Below are 17,492 nucleotides of genomic sequence, written 5' to 3'. Positions count from 1 at the left end.
ACACTGTCAGCAGACAGGAGGCACTTGTACGCTCAGAAACCCACAGCTGCTAAGCCAGCTAAGACTTTCTCATAATAAGCTTCCCTTCTTTGCAATTCCACCTTACGCAGGTCTAGCAGTGCCCTCACGTGGCCAAGTGGCTCCTTGGGCTTGTGAGTCATTTAGCTTTAAAAGCAAAGCACAGAGGCATTTCTCCTCCCGCCTCCCCCCACACACACCCCATTAGCAGGTATAATTCCTATTAATGTCACAGTATCTGGAGCAGGAAACAAGGAGCTTCATCTCTCACTGAATAAACCTTCACAGGGAAGTCCACCTGGTGCTGAGCCGAGGCACCATGCAGCACAGTGACTGGGTCACTGCAATGGCCAGAGGGCAGGTGCCTGTGTTGTATCTGTACAGCTGTCAGCAGCCTTCCGTCCCATTGAGCAAGCGTGATGCAGGGGAGGTTTTTTGCTGCAGAGCTGAGAGCTCTTGGGCTTGGAGTTCACTCTCTCCTGCGCACAGTAAGGCCTATCTCTTTGCTCAGACTGCCTTAAGCAGCGACTGGAGGTGGATTGTGACAATTAAGGCCTGACAGTTTGGAGTCTATGCTGCCCTCTGCATGTGTGGTCACCAGTAAGACAAGGGGAGAACACCCCCTCCTTCGGACATCTCTCGAGGCAATGCTTTCAGTGGGGTTGGAAGCACCCACCCTTGCTCTCTAGTCTGCATTGGGACAGCAGAAATGTGGGAACAAGTCCCAGCAGCTTGTGCCATGCGCTTTTAGAAAGGGGTAACATTAAGGCTTCTGTTCCCTATTCAGCACATGCTACCTCAGCATCTGCTCCAAGGAGGGTGGGATATTTTAGCATGAAGGACATTGGTTCACATACTGCTTTCAAAATCTCTATTACATCAACCCAGCCAGAAGGAAAAGGGAGATCTGTACAGAAAAGGGCAGCACTTTATTATCAACGTCTTTCTGGTGGGGATTGGAGGGGGTTGTAAACAATGCCACAATAGTCCACTTTCTCCCTCCGCCAAAGCCCTTCCCTCTTCTGGCACTAGGTTAGTTCCAACCCCCTGCAAAACTACTTGGAAGAGAGTGCTATGAGCAGGGGACAAAAACTGCTGCAATACCACCCCCTTGTGCAGGAAGATGAAACCATGTTAAAATTTTCACAATAGGATGCTTAGCAATTTTATTTTTAAACAGTTTTTCTCTACTGGGTCCGCGTAGCCTGTACAAGCCCCCACCTTTCACCGCTAGGACAGAGGTCAAGTCCATCTTCAGTTTTTAAGTGACATGACTTTTGTGTTCTCAGCAACTTCTTTCAAGAGAAGACTACATTCCAAACCACCATACTTCGTTTAAATGGGTTTATGTTGCCCATGCCTCCTGTTACTGGCACCAGACACAAATCAGTTTCCAGAAGCACAGCACCCTGGATAAACTCTATGCTACTGAAGACCAAGGTTCTACTAGTAAGGAGACCAAAGGCAAGGGGAGCTCGCTGAGAACAGCATTGACAGTAAGCTTGTTTTACATCTGCCTGGCTGGAGCTACAAAGCACATTTTAATTGCTTATCACTGTCTGTCTTTTAATGGAGAAGTATCTTACTTTTAAATATTAATGACTTTACCTCACAGGATGGACAGTAGCAGTAAAATGGCAGTCCTTGATAAAGGAGTGAGATAGAATTCTTTATATAAGCATGTTTATCTATTAGCTGTTCTACTTAGAGTCATCAATTTGAAATCTAGTCAATTTAGAAAATATTACATGCCATTTCTAGAATTATAGCTGCAACTGCCAGTATTTGCAGCTTTATCACATTTTGAAAATGTTTTTCTTTGGCCAGGCTGGGTAAAGGACATGAACAAGAAGAAAAACTAATTAACTGTGTAGGGGAAAGAGTGACTTTGAATGGAAACATTGCTTCTTTTAAGCATTTTGTCAGCAATCAGGGATGTTTTTCTTTAGCCCTTAGACTGTAGCAATCTTTAGTGTTACATGGAATAGGTAAGTATCACATAAGGAATATTTTTAAGTTGAGGTTTTTGCTCTAACATTTATTTAGCTACCCGGGGTAGAACCACAGCGTGCCATTAATCACACATACTCAGACATTTTTTATTGAAAAATATATTTCCTTTAACGTACAAAAAGTCCATGAAGGTTGCTGCTGTCAGCTCTCCTTGAGCTAAGGAAACTGTCCCACATCTGTCATTTTCCAGCCAAGGCAGCCAAAGGGCTGGGCGCCAGGCTCATCTGACTTTTAACAGACTACTTTGATCATAGCAGAGTGCAAGGGAACCCCTCCCCCATCGGGGCTAGCTCATTCAGCAAATCAAGCTTCTTCATGCGTATCCCGAACAAGGTATTATCCCGGGCACCCAAAAAGAATCGTTCAGCACAAATCCCTTGGCAATTTCTCTCTGCAAGCTGGTTAGTAATGGAACCCCTCACGGAGTCCCCAGAAAGGAGACCTTCAGCAGAATGTCTAAGTTGGGAGGAAAGAAAAGAAGCCATTAATGTTGGGCCAAGTGTTATTTTTATCATAATTCATACACACACAGACCTTCCCAGCTTATTACCATGGACCAAGGACCAGAGGCGAATAACTCCCCAGTAATACAATATCTTAGGAGGACAATCGGATACTGAGCCTATTCAAAGGCCCCAGTTCCAGTCAACTCCAGGTTTGCAGCGACTTCAAGTTGTTGCCATATAATGATTGTTCCATGGGTCTCAGTCCAGTTCCCGGAGGACAAGTGTCCACATACCAAATATCATCCCCCAATGCTGGCACTAAGTGAAGGCGATACACAGTGGCCTTCAGTCTCCAGGGCCAGCCCCTTTCAACAGCATTAAGCTCACACCAAGATGTATAAGAGCTATTATGAAAATACCTGGAACCATGCTTCGACTATCGCGCTCCAAAATCCTCTCCCAGGACTGTGGCAGGGTTTGCATGTCTGGCAAGTTCTCATATCTGATTTGGAGAAGTAGGAGTTTACTCTCCAGGTATCTTTCTGGACAATAAGGATTGAAATGAGGGGGGAAAGAAACACAAGCAAGCTGACTTCTTAGGCAGTGATGCGCTCAGAGAGAGTAGGGCCCCATTGTAGTCCCACAGTTCAATTCCCCCACACCAGGCCATGCTGAGAGAGCTGGATTTGGTCATTCCTTGTCAGAGCACACTAACTATAGTCACCCCAACTCTCTAAGCTTCTTCACCCTCTAAGGACTATATTTTCTAGATTCTTTTTCTTTGAGGAATTAACCTATTAAGATTTCCCCTATTCACCTCATTTCCTTTGGCCAAACAGCAGGACCAGGAGACTGCTCCTGTCCCTACCCCAGGAATCAATCTGCCAAAGCTGTCCATCTAGATCCTTGGTGAGGTTTTATTTGCAACCTTATTGGTCACCAGCTGATGACAACTGAAAAATAAAGAAAGGTAAATCCAGTTCTGCTGACATGAATCAAGACAACAACCTCCTTGACCTGTTTGAACTACAAATGTTCAGCTCTTCTAGTGAAGGATACACATGTCGGTAATATCGCTCAATATCATGCAGCCACTCCAACATGTCAGCCAGTGAGGGGTTAGGAGCAGTACGCTGCACAGAAGCTTCAAAGCCTAGAACATCTGCATGCTGCTCGTATAGCTGGAAAACAGAGCCCACGTAGCCACTAACTGCATCCCGCACTTTCTGTAAGCCAGCTCTGTCAAAACAGAGAGCAATCCACTCAGGGCTGTGTTTTCCAAAAGCTGGCCTCACTCAGTCTGCACCCCAACATGCATTACATGGACAAGTCTAAGTACTTGCTCTTTTACAGAAAAGTGCTTCTCCCTACAGTTTGGTGAGTTCAACAATATGCAGTACTTGTAACCTTAACAGGAACTAGGGAATTTATGCGAGGAAAAGGCAAACCTATGTGACTATATAACTGATAATATATTGAGCATGTTGCTGAAATGATGAACAAATTTCATAATTTAAAGAGACACTGTAATTTGAAATATGAGTAACTCCTCTAAACTATTAGGTATTACACATGCCCACGTCCCCTGATAGTTCTTGTGGTTTTACAACTATATATTCCTCCTATTTAAAAAGGCCCCTCCCACACAAACACACCCCTTCCCAGATTCTGTGAGAAAGACTAAGACAAAATGAGGACAAAGAGTGAAAATAAATATTTCACAACACTGGGCCAGATTCTTAGCTGCTGTAAATCAGCAAAGATCCAACAGAACTCAGTGGGGCTACACTGATTTACACCAGCTGCGACTCTGGCCCAGAGCGTAAAGTAAACACATTGAAAGACAGAGGACAATTGTTTTTGCTCGTTGTTAGGATTGTGTGTGTTCTTAGAACAAGAGGTACAACATTTCCAGGCAGAGGTGTGATGCTTATGTTGACACTCTCTCCTCCCCTTCAGATGTGAATCTGAAAACAGGCTGCACAGAGAAATCCCACCTCTCCCAGCATGTTTGCCTGGGCCTCCATAACGCTACAACTTTCATGGTCTTGACAGAGCAGAAGCCAAGTGCCTCTTACACTTTGCCCCCCAGGTCCTCCAGCAGGATCTCCGCTGCAGAGCGTTGCTTGTATTTTAACTGCTCTGCGAGCTCTGGGAAGGCCCGCAGCGGTGTATGGGCAAAGGGGACCTTCTGGCAGGCCTGCATCTGCTCGGCCAGATTGCTGAGGGAGCTCAGGAGCGGTTTGCAGTCCATCAGTGCCTGCTGCCAAGCCTCTTGCTGCTGCTGGATGGCCCGGAAGCACTTCTGCAGGGACTGATGAAGGGCCGGGACGGCTGGGCTCGCTGACATCCCCTTCTAGGCAGCCCAGAGCTGCAGCCGAGCCGAGAGAGGCTCTGGCGATGGCACCACACAGACCCTGCAATACGCACGCACGGGTATGGGGAGGGGCTGGGGCTGCCCCCCCACATAGGTACAGGGAGGGGCTGCCCCCCGCCTTCCCAGAAAGCAGCAGACGCTACCCAGGCTCCCCGTCCCCCTCCACACAGCGGCGCGGGCTGAGGAGCGCTGGCCGCGGGGGTCGGGCTGCCCCTAGACAGCAGGAATTCGGGGCGCGCTGCTGCGGGGGGGGGAGGGGAAGGGAGCCCTACCCGAGCTATGGGGGGAGGAGGAGGCTCTCCACGCGGGGGCGGGGATCGGGGCCCGGGGGGGGGGGTCAGGCGCGGGTCGGGGATCGGGGCCCGGGGGGGGTCAGGCGGAGCCCAGGGGTCTCCCTTACCTGAGCCTGGACAACGACCACGCGCCTCAGCAGCTGCCCAAATCCTCCTGTCTGCACGAAAGCGCCGCGGGGCATGCTGGGAACGGTTCCTAACACCCCTCGGACCGGAAGTAACCCTGCCTGCTGCGGGCCCCAGCGACGGGCGCGCAGCCAGCCCGCGCGAAGCGGAAGTCACGTGACAGCGGCACCCCCGCCCCGCCCCCGGTGGAGCGCTGGGAACTGTAGTTCTCGCGCATGCGCAGTCTCCCGGCGGAGGGGGCGTGTGCGTCGCCTCGCGTCCCTGATTGGCCGGCCGCTGGGTTTGAATTGCCGTTTGCCTGGCCAGGGTGCGCGCGCAGCGGGACGACACGGCAGCAGCAGCAGCAGCAGCAGCAGCAGCAGCGGCGGCGGCGGCGGCGGCGGCGGCGGCGGGACGGAGCCTCGGCCCAGCGTCCGGACAGGAGCAGCGGTGAGGGGGGGCTCCCCGCGATGGGCCGGCCGCTCCCGCGGGGGGGGAAGGGAACGGGCGGCGGGGTCCCCTGGGGGGGGTCGCGAGGGGAGCGGGGGGACATACCGACGCCCCTTTCTTTCCTCCGTCACGGTATCGCCCCGCAGCAGCCTAAGGCCGGGCCGGGCCGGGGGGGTCCCAACCGCCTTGGTCTACCTCAGTCAGTCAGTCAGACGGGCCGGGCGGCAGCTGTCCCGAGCCGCCCTCGCTCCCGCGGCGCTGATCCGGAGCAGCCCTGTGCGCACACACGACCTGCCCCTGCCCGGCTGGCAGCCCCCTGCCCTCGCCGGTGCGTCGCTGCCCGGCCGTGGCGCTGCGGGCCTGTGCGGCCTGCTCCTGGGGAGCCGCTCCCCGGCGTGGGGCAGGAATGCCGGCGGGTCGGTGTGTTGCTTGCGGTAGGCCCAGGAGCCCTGCTTTCCAAAAAGGGATCGATCCTAGCGATAGATCCTAGAAGAGGAGAGGGGCGGGTGTCCCGTGTCTGACCCCAGCTGTCTGTCTGTCTCTCTTGCCGCAGAGCACCCTCTGACACAATGGCACCTTCCAGGAAGAAAACAGCCAAAGGGACCAGCGTGAACAGTGCAAAAAAGAAAAAGCTGGCTGCCTTTTTGAAGGACTTTGACCGTGAAGGTAACCACTGCACTCCTTCATGCAGTTTGTTCTCTACAAAGGCTTCAAGTCCTGACTTCTTTCCCAAGTTAATTTAATGCTGGTGAAAGTTATTGGAGATTTGACCCCTCTGGAGACTGAAGTCCGGTACAGGCAGGCCAGATACATCACAGAAGCCATAGCTTTGATCCAGAGGGATGACTTTGCAGGATTTGAGAAGGTGGTTTAATTCTTGATGCTCTTGGAATCCTTGCCTGAGGCATCTCTCCAGGGGGGCTAGTTGTGATGAGTACGCTGTGGTGGTGGCGGCGCAGACCTACCAGGAGTTAGACTGAAATAGGAACTCTTTTCAGAGGTCACTCACAGCTGTCAAGAATTAACCATTGGATGCTTGTCAATAGGATATTTAGAGAGACAAGGTGGGTGAGGTAATATCTCTTATTGCATCAACTTCTATTGGTGAGAGACAAATGTATGAGCTTACACGCTTCTTCAGGTCTGGGAAATGTACTCACAGTGTCAGCTAAATACAAGGTGGAAAAGATTGTTTAGCATAAGTAGTTAATACGTATTTCAAGGGACCATTCAATGTAAAGTGTCCCATTAATGCCTCTCCAGTCATTGGAAGAGCAGGGTTAAGTGGGTATAGATTGCTGTAATAATAAGCGATAAATCCAGTGTGTCTATTCAGTCCATGATTGTTAATGTCTACCAAAGTTATGAATTTAAATTCGTAGGCTTGACTTTTGAAGGTGTTGTGCATGTTTCCTTTGAGGATGAGGACAAGGACTGAGAGGTCAGATTGAGTGATCTCTTTGTGAAAAGTGTTCATTCACCCGCAGGTGATGTGGTATTTTTGTCTTTTTATCACTTTTCCGTATGAGTTCATTCAAGAACATAGTTGTTACGGGCATTTAGTGCACTGGATGAGGTACGTCACTTGTGATAGGCATGTGTAGAACCCATGGATTTTTGAAAGGGATGTGGTGAGGGGTGTTCGTCATCGCAGCAGTGGAGATGTCTAGAGGTTTTGCATCTGTTGTTCTGGCACTGTCTGATGCCACTTTGAGTTAATGTGTCTTGGTCGGTGGAAAGTTGGTTTCTGATGATTAAGTTCTTTGAAGGCCAGAAGAGAGGGTTCAGGAAAGATTTCTTTCAGGATGTGATCTCCATCATGCATGGGGTATGAAAAGGTTTTTCAAGAGGTACATCAACTCATCCAGATATTTGCCTAGTTTTACAACAGGCCACATGAAAAGCACTAGCAAAGTCAGTACAAACTAAAATTTCATACAGACAGTGACTTGTTTTATACTGCTCTATATACTACACACTGAAATGTAATTACAATATACTCACAAGGGAGGCTAAAAGCATGTTCACAAGGGAGGCTTTTGCTGATATTTAGAGAAACATAACTTCAAGCCCTGATATGTGTTGTGGAAAAAAGTCACACTGCTACATTTTAGAGTTGGATCGGGTGCAGCTTTAATTGTGACACACACACAATCACATAACCATAGCTATGGGGAATACTATAGCCATAGGGAAAACCCAGGTGGCTATAGGGAAGTCAAGCAGCATGTCTGGATGCTGGGCAAATGTACTTCACCTAGCTATCAGATACAGAGACTTATTTAGGCGTTGCTTAGGTTCATTTACATGTTGATCGTACAGTGGAATTTGATTAACCGTTTATACTTAACAGGAAAGACAATCACAATGCACAGTGGGGCACACCAGATGCCCTCACAGGAATGCCCAATGAGTCACTTGAGTATACAATGTAGTTTTCAGGGACCCTGGCTAACACCCGAAGATGGGTGGTTACACAATACCAGTTCAAATGCTAATTTGTATGGAGTGAATTTCTATGGGGCCGGTAAGACAAAGGGGGGGCAGGTACTGGTACTTATCGAAACAGGTGAAGTCTGTTCATAGGCTTCAAAAAGGCTTAAGGCTCATAACAGACAACTTGCATCTGGGGTGTGGTTCAGAGACCTCTTATGGGGTTTTAGCATCTTTATCATAATTTCAGTTGAGGCATTCTGTTAATGGCTTAGCCTGGGGCTTCTATTTCAGTTTCAGGCTACAACTTCAGGCCAGGCCTTCTATGACCAGTTTCAGACCAAGCATTCTGTTAATCAATTTTATGATTAATTCTTTGATTCCACATATGTAAATCCCTACATAATATTTTTTGTTCTACATAGTCAGTCAAAACACTTTTCTTTTTTTCTTTTAGTACAAATTAGAATTGATCAGCTACAAACAAATGGACAGAATCTTCTCAAGGAATTGGATAATCTCTATGACATAGAAATCCTCAGACTTCCTGTGGCACTGAGAGAGATGAACTGGCTTGACTACTTCGGTATGGTCTATCCACTCCAATATGTGTTGATGAAATAGTTCAGAAAAGTACTAAATTTAGAGCTATACCTGAGTTTATAAGTCATATTCATCCAGTTACTGGACTCTGCTTAGTGACATTTCCTAGCTGCATGATTCTCAGAAATGCCATTTATTTATTTAATTTAATTTAATGTACACCATTTACATTTAGACGTAATTACTGTTTATGTTAATGTCATTGTTCTCTATAATTACATTACAATTTCTTTTGTAACACATGACATTTAAAGTCATTATGTTGGCTAAGTTCATTTGTATGAAAGTGCTTATTTAGAATTTTCTTTTAGATGTCTTAAACTCACTGGCACATGAGACAATGTGAAGTGTGGCACTGGGATAACTCAGTGCAAAATCATGTGTTTAAAATAAATTTTTGGGAACAAGAGAGGGCAAATTGAATCTTATCCATATGGATTCACAGATGACCACAGATTTTTTTTTGTTCAAGAGAAGTCCTGCTTTCCCACTGTTTTCTTTATTTTAAGCTGGTCCTTAACTGTCAAGAAATGCTCGCTGTTTGTTTAATTCTACCCAAGTATTAAAACTTTAATATAACATAAATTATTCTGGTTTATATTGATAAAGAAAAATGTTCTGTCTCTAGCTAAAGGAGGAAGTGAAAAGGCCCTAGAAGAGGCAGCAACGGTAGGTAACGTACATCTAGTGTAACTATTAAGCCAAATAATATACATTTATTTTCTGGTGCTACTCTGTAATGATTTTAGGATACCAATCTTTATTTAAACTATTGCATCATTTTAAAAGTCTTAGCCCAGAACCTGGTGAAAGGATTTAAATACTACATGAGACATATGTAGTCTCTTTTTCTGTTCACACTGCTACTTTCTGCCTAATGTGTCCTCTGGATGTAGTAGAGATTACTGGGAGTGCTAACCTCCTTCAGTTAGTTGGTTTATGGTAAATCTTGCAACTCCTTTCTCCAAAATACATTTCCAGTTTCCCTTGCAGTGCATGTTAATGGCTCTGGAAACACTTCATTGTTATGGCTCCCATCTAATATAGACTTCTCCAGAATCTTTGAGGTCAATCCTACACTGGAAAATTAAGTCAACTCAGCTACATCTCAGGGATGTGAAAAATCCACATTCTTGAGCCATGTAGTTAAGTTGACCTACCTCCAAGTGTAAACAGCACTAGGCTGATGGAAGAATTTTTCCACCAACCTAGCTACTGCCTCTTGGAGATGTGGATTAACTATGCTGATAGGAGAATGCTTCCCTTTGCTGCAGTGAGTGTGTATAATGAAGCTCTGCAGTGGCTCAGCTGCAACATTTCAAATGTACAGAAGTTCTGAGTCTGAAGCGTTTGGTAACTGGGAGACTTGTTCCTGAATGCTGTGACTACCTCTTCGCTTGTCTTACTGAGAGGCTTCTCAAGTTTAAGAAAACTGACCTTGTAATTCAAGTTGAGTCTCTGTAATTGATGGTGGGTGTTTGCCTTTGATTTTTAAAGAAGTGGAGAATGGCAAGTGTCTTGGGATCCTTTCTTTCATGGCCCATATAGCCAAAAGTTTTCAATTTTAACAGTCTTTTTATAGAAAGCTATTTTTCCTGCAACAGAATCTTGGCTTGCCTAGCGGTGATACTAATCAACTAAATAGTCTATTGATTAAGCAACGTTTCCTTACTGTTATCTTCCCCTGCCTTGCCCTGCCTCACTCATTTAGCCATCAGAGAGTCTGCATTTCTTTGTACACCAGAAAACTTCTAAATTGGGATTGAACTGAAATGTCAGAGGGTTGGGAATAGCTGTAGCAGTTGAATAAAGCCCTTCAGTACTAAATGGTGCACAAGTCCTGCAAGCTGTTACCATTTCTAAAATACCAGGGAAGTGTGAATACAGCATAGTGCAAAGCAGCATAGAAGCATTTTTACTGTAAAGCAATTATGGGTTTACACTGCTGTTTGCAGGCAGTTAGGAATGAGTTAGTTCTTTACTAATAATACACATGGTATTGTGATTGCTTTTGGTTTTAGGCCGATTTGGAGTTATCAGAAATAAACAAACTAACAGCAGAAGTTATCCAGACGCCTTTCAAAATGATGAAGAAAGGTCAGTTTATTTACAAGCATTGTTGAATGTTCTGGGTGCAGTCAATAGTGAAATGTTTTTTTTTATTTCCTTATGGATCTTGTCAACTATCTTCCAACTTTCTCATTAACTGACATAAGTAGGTTTCAGAGAAACAATTGTTGCTTCAATCTGTGATGTTATATCTGGAAAGAGAGAGCTTAGATTTACTGACTCTTACATAAGTGGTGTTCACATTTGCCTATGCCTTCTGAAATCCTACTTTCTCTATATAAGTATATACAACCGGTAGTTCAATAACTTGTTTGCCAAACGCACTTCATGAAAGTTTTCTTCTCACCCTAGCTATTCATGAATAATTGAATATGTTTCTAATTTTTTCAATTTGGACATTTTCTCTTTCTAGCTGTAAAATCCAAACAGGATATTGATGCCATTGAAGAGGAAGCAGAACTTAGCTTGCTCCCTGTAGCAAAGAAGAGCAAACTAGAGAGCAAAGCCCTTGAAGAACCTGGGCAAGAACATGAAAACATTAATCCAAAAACAGGGAAGGTAAATAATTGATATTTGGTGATGTCCAGTCAGGAAGTGAGTTGATTGTCAATCGAGGTGATGCTTATAGGCTTACTTGCTGTAGGCTAGCTACCTGTTTTAATGAATGTTATAGGTTTATATCTTTTTATTTTAAATTTGTAAAATATAACTTTAAAACTAGTTTTATTTTGCGAAAATATATGTGTATTTCCCTCTGATGCAACTTAAATCACATGACCATCTGAAAATGTTATCTATATTATTTGTAATATGCAAGGTGACTATAATCGGAAAATTAGAGAGAAATATTTCTCATTTTGGTTTTTTGTGCATTTGAAAAAGCTCTTTGTGTAGTCTCTTTCACTGTTACCCTGCAGAACTGTAGAGGCAATTTTCGCTTGTTTCTTTCTGTGTGAAAGACCATACACTGGGGAGAGAATTTCTTTTAAAAAGGGGAAATGTGTAAAACCACAAACGGTCAGGGGGGACTTCAGGGTAACTTCATATATTTGGTGTCTTTTCAAACCTTCAATGAGAAACTGTAGTTTTAGCTTCATAGCCTGCATCCTATTTATCATGAGATCAGTGTTTGCTTCATGGTTTATTTCTCACACAGGTTTTATACTGCCCCCCATCCCCAAAGTATCTGAGCGCCTTAGATAGATTCTATTATGAGATTGAATACACAACCCAGCCACTTCTGAAAGTGTAAAGAAATGTTTTATATCTCTTCATTTAAATTGTACATTCAACCTCCATCATGTTCTGGGAGCAGGAGTCTGCTTACCCATAACTGCACTGACTATTGGCATGTTAATATCTATGGAAAAGAATTCTCCACAAATCCCTCTGTCTTCCACAGCTCAGCTCTAGGCTGTGATAATGCCAAGATCTCAAAAGGGAAAGGTCTTTCCACAGTTTTGATCACCTGAGAAGGGGACAGTGAGTGAGTCTTGTTCTTCAGTTCTTGTTACCAGTGTTAGTTCAGTTATGGGAACACTTATTCAGAACTGGAGGTGAGCTGTAGTTCGATCATGAAACAGTAAATAATTCACTGAGTTTGTGTGTTTCAGATGAAGACATTAACCAAAAAAACTGCAGCTTCTAAAAGCAGAAGAGCTCCGTCAGCGAGAGTGAGACGCATTAGTAAAAGGTAAGACTGTGGAGTAGTGTGAATCCCTCTTCTTCAATGTGGGGATGGGGAAAGGGAAACCAGAATTGGTATTGCCAACATAGCCATGGGAGGGGTGGATGGATAGAGTAGGGAGTGAGCCGGCTGACAAGGCATACTGTGCTAGAGGAGCTACAAAGGGAAGGCGGGGTAAATGGAGGCACTCTGCAGAGGGCAGTCTCCAGTCTGGTATTATGGTGAGGTGACTGATCAGCTATTCTTTTGTAGGGCGTATGGGGTTTTACGCTTAATCAAGCTGTCATAAAACTTCAGTCATTGCTGCCATGTCAAAAGGCATTATCTGAAATCAGGAGAAACCCGTAGTTTCCGAAGACCCTCACATCATTCTCAGCTTTTCTAACTAATAAAACAGATGTACAGAACTGAGAAGCAGCTGCTAAAATGATCTTTTAAAGTGTCATTTTATCATTGCAACTCTCTTTGAGCAGGTCAAGCAAAAATAACTTTGTTACTCCAGCCCTTGGCCGAGTTGCTGATGCCTGCACACGGGGGCAGACATCCACTGTCACCCCCAGGTTTGATTCCAGGTGAGTGTGCATTAATTTATAGTATCCTGCAAAATGTGTCTATTAAATACCAGCATTAACTTGGTGTCTAGTGTGTCTTGCATTAGTCTTGCAGGAGATATGACAAAATAGTTGCAATGTAGATCAGCATATTACCATTCTGCCCCATGGCAGTGGCTGTCCATATCCAGTGCATGATATAAGAGCCATAATGTAACACTTCACATATTCAAAGTGCTGTGTTAACAGTGATTGACTAACCTTCACAACTCTGAAATATCAAGGATAAGATAACTGAGGAAGAGAGGTGAGATTATTTGACTACTATGTGTCACCAGAAGAGCCAGGATTGAGACTACATAACTCCATATTCATTTGTGCATGGCTTACTATGCTCAGCCATAGACTTTGCAATCAGCAAAATTGTAGTTTAATTGTTTGAACCTCCTCCACACTGTTGAATCAGTCTCCAACTTTTGCAATTTGGGTTCTATATTCGCCAATTCCTCCAGTTCTCATATGACGGTTCTTCACTGGATTGGCATCGCAGCATCTGCCATGGATCATTTGCAACAAATACGGAATCAACATAATCGACAACTAAGTTTAGGATCAATTTGAGCTGCCTAAGCCTAACGTTTTCAAAAGGGGGGGGCTTTTGTTTTTAGTTTTGGGCGCTTTGGTTCTGTAACCCCTGGGGCCTGATTTTTAGAGGTGTGCTCATGGTTCTCAAGTAAAGCTGTAGTCAGTGACAGCTGTGAGGGCTAAGCATTTCTGAAGATTGGGCTGAAAGTATCTGGAGCTGTGCACCTAAAACCAAAGTCTGCTTTTGAAATGTTGGCCGTAATATGTCAAATGGCTTCACCGAATTGACTGTTCTAGTGTAAATATGGACTGTTAAACTGGCTATAACTCCTCACGCCGTAGACTTAAGGTTTGGCTTCAGAATTTTGATTGCCTTAGAGGCAGAAGCGTTTAGTCCCATTGAGGAGGGTAGATGGAGGAAAAGCGAATACCTTTATATCCTGTAACTCTGGGTTCATTCTCTTGGGTTGAACCTACTCGGTGGCCACGCTTTCTTCTTTTTCAAATGTTTAATGTAGGAATCGAGTGTATTACCTTACCCACTCTTCTAAAGGAAATATTTGGTCACTGGATTTATACATCCTGAAATGGAGATGAGAATCCTGGTGGGACCTTCTAGAGCTTTCATTGAAGCCAAGTGGATGAGAAATGAGGAGTTTAAATCAGGTCCTGGTGTAATCAGAATTGTTTGCCAATTCAGTTGGTTTCTGACCAACTCTACTGGTTTGACGCTTGAAGTTGCACATTTTTCTCCGACCTTCTGTTTCCCTTGACAATGAGATGTTTGAAACTTAGTTGGGGGAAATCTCATTAAATGTGCTTCTGATCATTTTAATTGGCTGCAATAAAGTTATTCGATAATAATTTAATAACAATAATGTCTTTTAGGGTATTCAAGACACCAGGTCTACGCACCCCTGCAGCACATGAGCCTGTTTACATAGTCTCTGCAAATGGCAGTCCTCTTGCTGACAGCAATGATGTCCTCATTACAGTCCCTGTTGGAGGAGGGGAGGTAAAGCAGAAAGTTGTTACAAATGTAGGGAAATATTTGAGTGGATTTTGATGTGCACTAAATGAAATTTAAAATAATGACTGGTAGCAATACATGCCATGGTGCAATGCAGAAAAGGTGTGAGATGAGCCTGTGGTCTGACTCTATTTGCAACTAGTCCTGTTTTACCAATAACCCTTGTATGCTGTTCCCTGTACAGTGGGTCCATCACTTGCTGATTCCACCTGCAAATTAATATGTACCAGTCTGACACAGCAGAACCGTGCTGGCCTGTAACACACAGGGTAACTGAGACTTGTGATCTTTTCTGTACAGAACATTCGTTTAGCAGCCAGTGAGTTGACCAGAAAGAATCTTAGTCATCTCAATCCGGAGACCCTGAGAATTATGAAGAATTTATCCGTAAGTCAGTATATAGTTGGCTTTGAATTGAAACTGCTCTGTTGTGGTGCCTGGCATTGTCATTGTCCCTGTGGTTAAGTTAATGGGCCATCAGTTTCCATTAGATTCTGCCAGTCATCTTTCTTAAATTCTTTTTCCCTTGTGTCTGCCTGGATCTTGGCGCGCACAGAAAATCTGGCTTTACAAATGTGGGTCTGCTCAGCTGGTCTGGAAAATACACAGACTTGGGGCTTATGCTTCACTGGGCCCAACCTGTGTACAAACAGTGCTTTCATTGGTGGGGAGAGCTACTGGTAGTACTTAGGGTTTAATTCAAGGGTGAACTTGCCCTTCATTTTTGCTGGATATAGGTGGCTTTGGGATGTAACAGTATGTGTTTACAAGCTTTGTTAATCTTTCTCCTTTTTAGGTTCGTCTTGCACAAGCATGCAGCAGCACCAAGACCCAAAGATGAAACTTCAGGGATATTGATTTTCCGCCATAAATGCGGAACACCAATTTTAGGATTACGACATGCATTCTTACTCTATTGGTTTACTCCTCTACTACATGGTGGAAGTTAGGAACAGATTTTTAGCTTGTAATATTTAAAAGGATTATAATATGTTGACTTTTTTGTACAGAAAAAAGCACTTCAGATTCCTGTTTCAAGATAGCTGTACCTTGACCTTGGATCCATGCAGAGAGGCAAGTCAGGTGGACACAACTGCCCTGGCAATCTGTAAAAGAATGAAGCTGTGGGGTTTATTGGATTACAGGCGTGCTTGACAAAAGTTGTATCTGGGTTTCATTGCACTTCTTGCCAGGCAAGTTTTCTATTTGTTGATGTCATCCTTGCAGGGCACTAGTTACTTGCCTTCTGAGAACTGGAATATGAACCTCTGTTACAAATAACTAATAGGGACTGCTAAATGAAAATGTTGTTGTGGACCAGCTAATGAAGCTGCCACGGGTGATAGGGGTACAACAAATCCTTCTGTTTTGTTCTTCTCACAGCAGCCACTGAACTTGCAATCCTGTTTTCCAGGGAACAATGTACTTGAAGTCTTTTATCGTACATTCTTCAGTTGTTTTTTATTTTAAAAAATAAATACATTGGTGTGTGAAACCTATAATTGTATTGAGTTTTAAAGCTTCTATCTACAAAAACAATCATCTAGGACCTCTGATGCCCTGAGGTATATACACTAACTGATGCAAGTCCCTTTAAAATGGCTGGAGACAGCTAGTGGAGAGCTCCCTCTGCACAAGGAACTCTGCTGCCTACTATATTAGCTCCTGGGGAGGGAGGTGATATTCTAGGGAGAGGTCTGGGATATGGCAGAGTTCCACTATGCTTGGGTCTCTGCTGGCATATTCCATGCAATCTTTTCATGAACTAGAAAAGTTTTACACAATAAATACTGTTTATCAATGGAATAAAATTAATTACATATTAGAAAATTCTTGCTTCACTTAATAGAGCATGGACAGCACTGCAGCATTGGAATGGTCCGTGTCCAGCACCTTGCTCTTCAGCATATCTGATGGAAAAAGCCTGAAGCACTTTGTAACCTTTATGTAGGAATCGTTTAACTGTGACTACAGGAGAAACCTGGCCTGGAACAACGTTGTCTGTTCTGCCTCAGGAACACGTCATACCCCGTTTGCAGAATTCTGAAGATTAACTTCAGGAAGCCAGAATGAAAGTTCAGAAAGTTGAACTTTGCAACAAGAGTTAACACCCTGAAGCTGTCGAAAGTGGAACATGATCACCAAGTTATCTGGGCTTCTGTTCTGTGCCTCATTCCAGAACTACAGGAATAAGGGCTTGTGTCAACCCTTTTCCTCTAATACCTGTTTTTTCCATAGTGTCCTTTCTCCTAATTTGAGGTCTAAATAAATCATAAACTAAGGCAATACTAAAATAGGCAGTTCTTAAAAGTACATGCCCTCTTCCTATTCCGTCCCAGCCATATCATTCCAGTGACACTGTTAGCACATAGCACTTGGCTATAGTTCACAATGTGCAATACCAAAGTTAACTGTCATCCTCTTGTCAAGAAAGGGAATGGGACTATTTGGGGGGGAAAAAAATTCATGAGAAGAAAGTTCATTTGAACTTTTTAGTAGGAAATTTTTCATTTAGATTTTATTTGGATGTAAATTTCAAGATTTTTTTTTTTTTTTTTATTCTGAAAGGGAAACCTTTTGCTTCCCCCCCCCCCCCCCCCCCCCCCCCCCCCCACTGACAGCAATGTTATTTCTTTTCAGTTTTCCTTTATCTGCTGTAACTTTTTTTTTCAAATCCTTTTCCAACTATGGAAAAGTTGCAAAAGGAAAAATGAAATTGTAACTCTGCCACTCTAACTTTCCAAAATTCCCTCAGCTTCGGAGAAGTTAGAATGCAAATGTGTTTGTCTCTTTAACGTTCCAAAATTTCCTCAGCTTCAGAATTACAGAAC

At 44.1% G+C, this 17,492-nt stretch overlaps 2 protein-coding genes across 3 annotated transcripts; one reads left to right on the top strand and one right to left on the bottom strand.

The window, feature by feature from the left end:
• Window positions 1-718: 718 nt before the first annotated feature.
• Window positions 719-5,435, bottom strand: AIRIM (AFG2 interacting ribosome maturation factor). Of its 2 annotated transcripts, XM_067533870.1 has the most exons (5): window positions 5,255-5,435; window positions 4,556-4,894; window positions 3,537-3,716; window positions 2,897-3,015; window positions 719-2,487 (listed from the first exon to the last, which is right to left on the bottom strand). In XM_067533870.1, exons 2-5 carry the CDS (start codon window positions 4,825-4,827, stop codon window positions 2,450-2,452), a joined length of 609 nt encoding a protein of 202 aa, XP_067389971.1. In that variant the 5' UTR covers window positions 4,828-4,894; window positions 5,255-5,435; the 3' UTR covers window positions 719-2,449. The 2 variants fall into 2 exon arrangements, 1 of the variants encoding a protein (XP_067389971.1); XR_010917281.1 differs by lacking the exon at window positions 719-2,487 and having other exon boundaries at window positions 2,897-3,019; window positions 3,295-3,716.
• Window positions 5,436-5,628: 193 nt separating this feature from the next.
• CDCA8 (cell division cycle associated 8) lies at window positions 5,629-16,163 on the top strand. The gene is made up of 11 exons (XM_067533859.1): window positions 5,629-5,702; window positions 6,256-6,368; window positions 8,593-8,721; window positions 9,367-9,407; window positions 10,760-10,835; window positions 11,221-11,366; window positions 12,422-12,501; window positions 12,969-13,067; window positions 14,520-14,646; window positions 14,962-15,048; window positions 15,458-16,163. The coding sequence occupies exons 2-11, from the start codon at window positions 6,272-6,274 to the stop codon at window positions 15,500-15,502; spliced, it is 927 nt and encodes a 308-aa protein (XP_067389960.1). The 5' UTR covers window positions 5,629-5,702; window positions 6,256-6,271; the 3' UTR covers window positions 15,503-16,163.
• The last annotated feature ends 1,329 nt before the right edge of the window (window positions 16,164-17,492 follow it).

The sequence above is a fragment of the Emydura macquarii genome, unplaced genomic scaffold (assembly GCF_026122565.2).
Source record: "Emydura macquarii macquarii isolate MOO-44397 ecotype Brisbane River unplaced genomic scaffold, CSIRO-AGI_Emac_v2 contig_3348, whole genome shotgun sequence".
Classification (NCBI taxonomy): domain Eukaryota; kingdom Metazoa; phylum Chordata; order Testudines; family Chelidae; genus Emydura; species Emydura macquarii.
This window is presented reverse-complemented; position numbering and strand designations above follow the sequence as displayed.

Coding starts and splice junctions, on each gene's coding strand:
- AIRIM (XM_067533870.1), bottom strand. CDS start 4,827: ATGTCAGCGAGCCCAGCCGTCCCGGCCCTTCATCAGTCCCTGCAGAAG. Junction 3,016..3,536: donor GAGCGATATTACCGACATGT/GTATCCTTCACT, acceptor TTGTCCAGAAAG/ATACCTGGAGAGTAAACTCC. Junction 2,488..2,896: donor TAGTCGAAGCATGGTTCCAG/GTATTTTCATAA, acceptor CTCCCAACTTAG/ACATTCTGCTGAAGGTCTCC.
- CDCA8 (XM_067533859.1), top strand. CDS start 6,272: ATGGCACCTTCCAGGAAGAAAACAGCCAAAGGGACCAGCGTGAACAGT. Junction 8,722..9,366: donor GAACTGGCTTGACTACTTCG/GTATGGTCTATC, acceptor TTCTGTCTCTAG/CTAAAGGAGGAAGTGAAAAG. Junction 13,068..14,519: donor ACCCCCAGGTTTGATTCCAG/GTGAGTGTGCAT, acceptor AATGTCTTTTAG/GGTATTCAAGACACCAGGTC.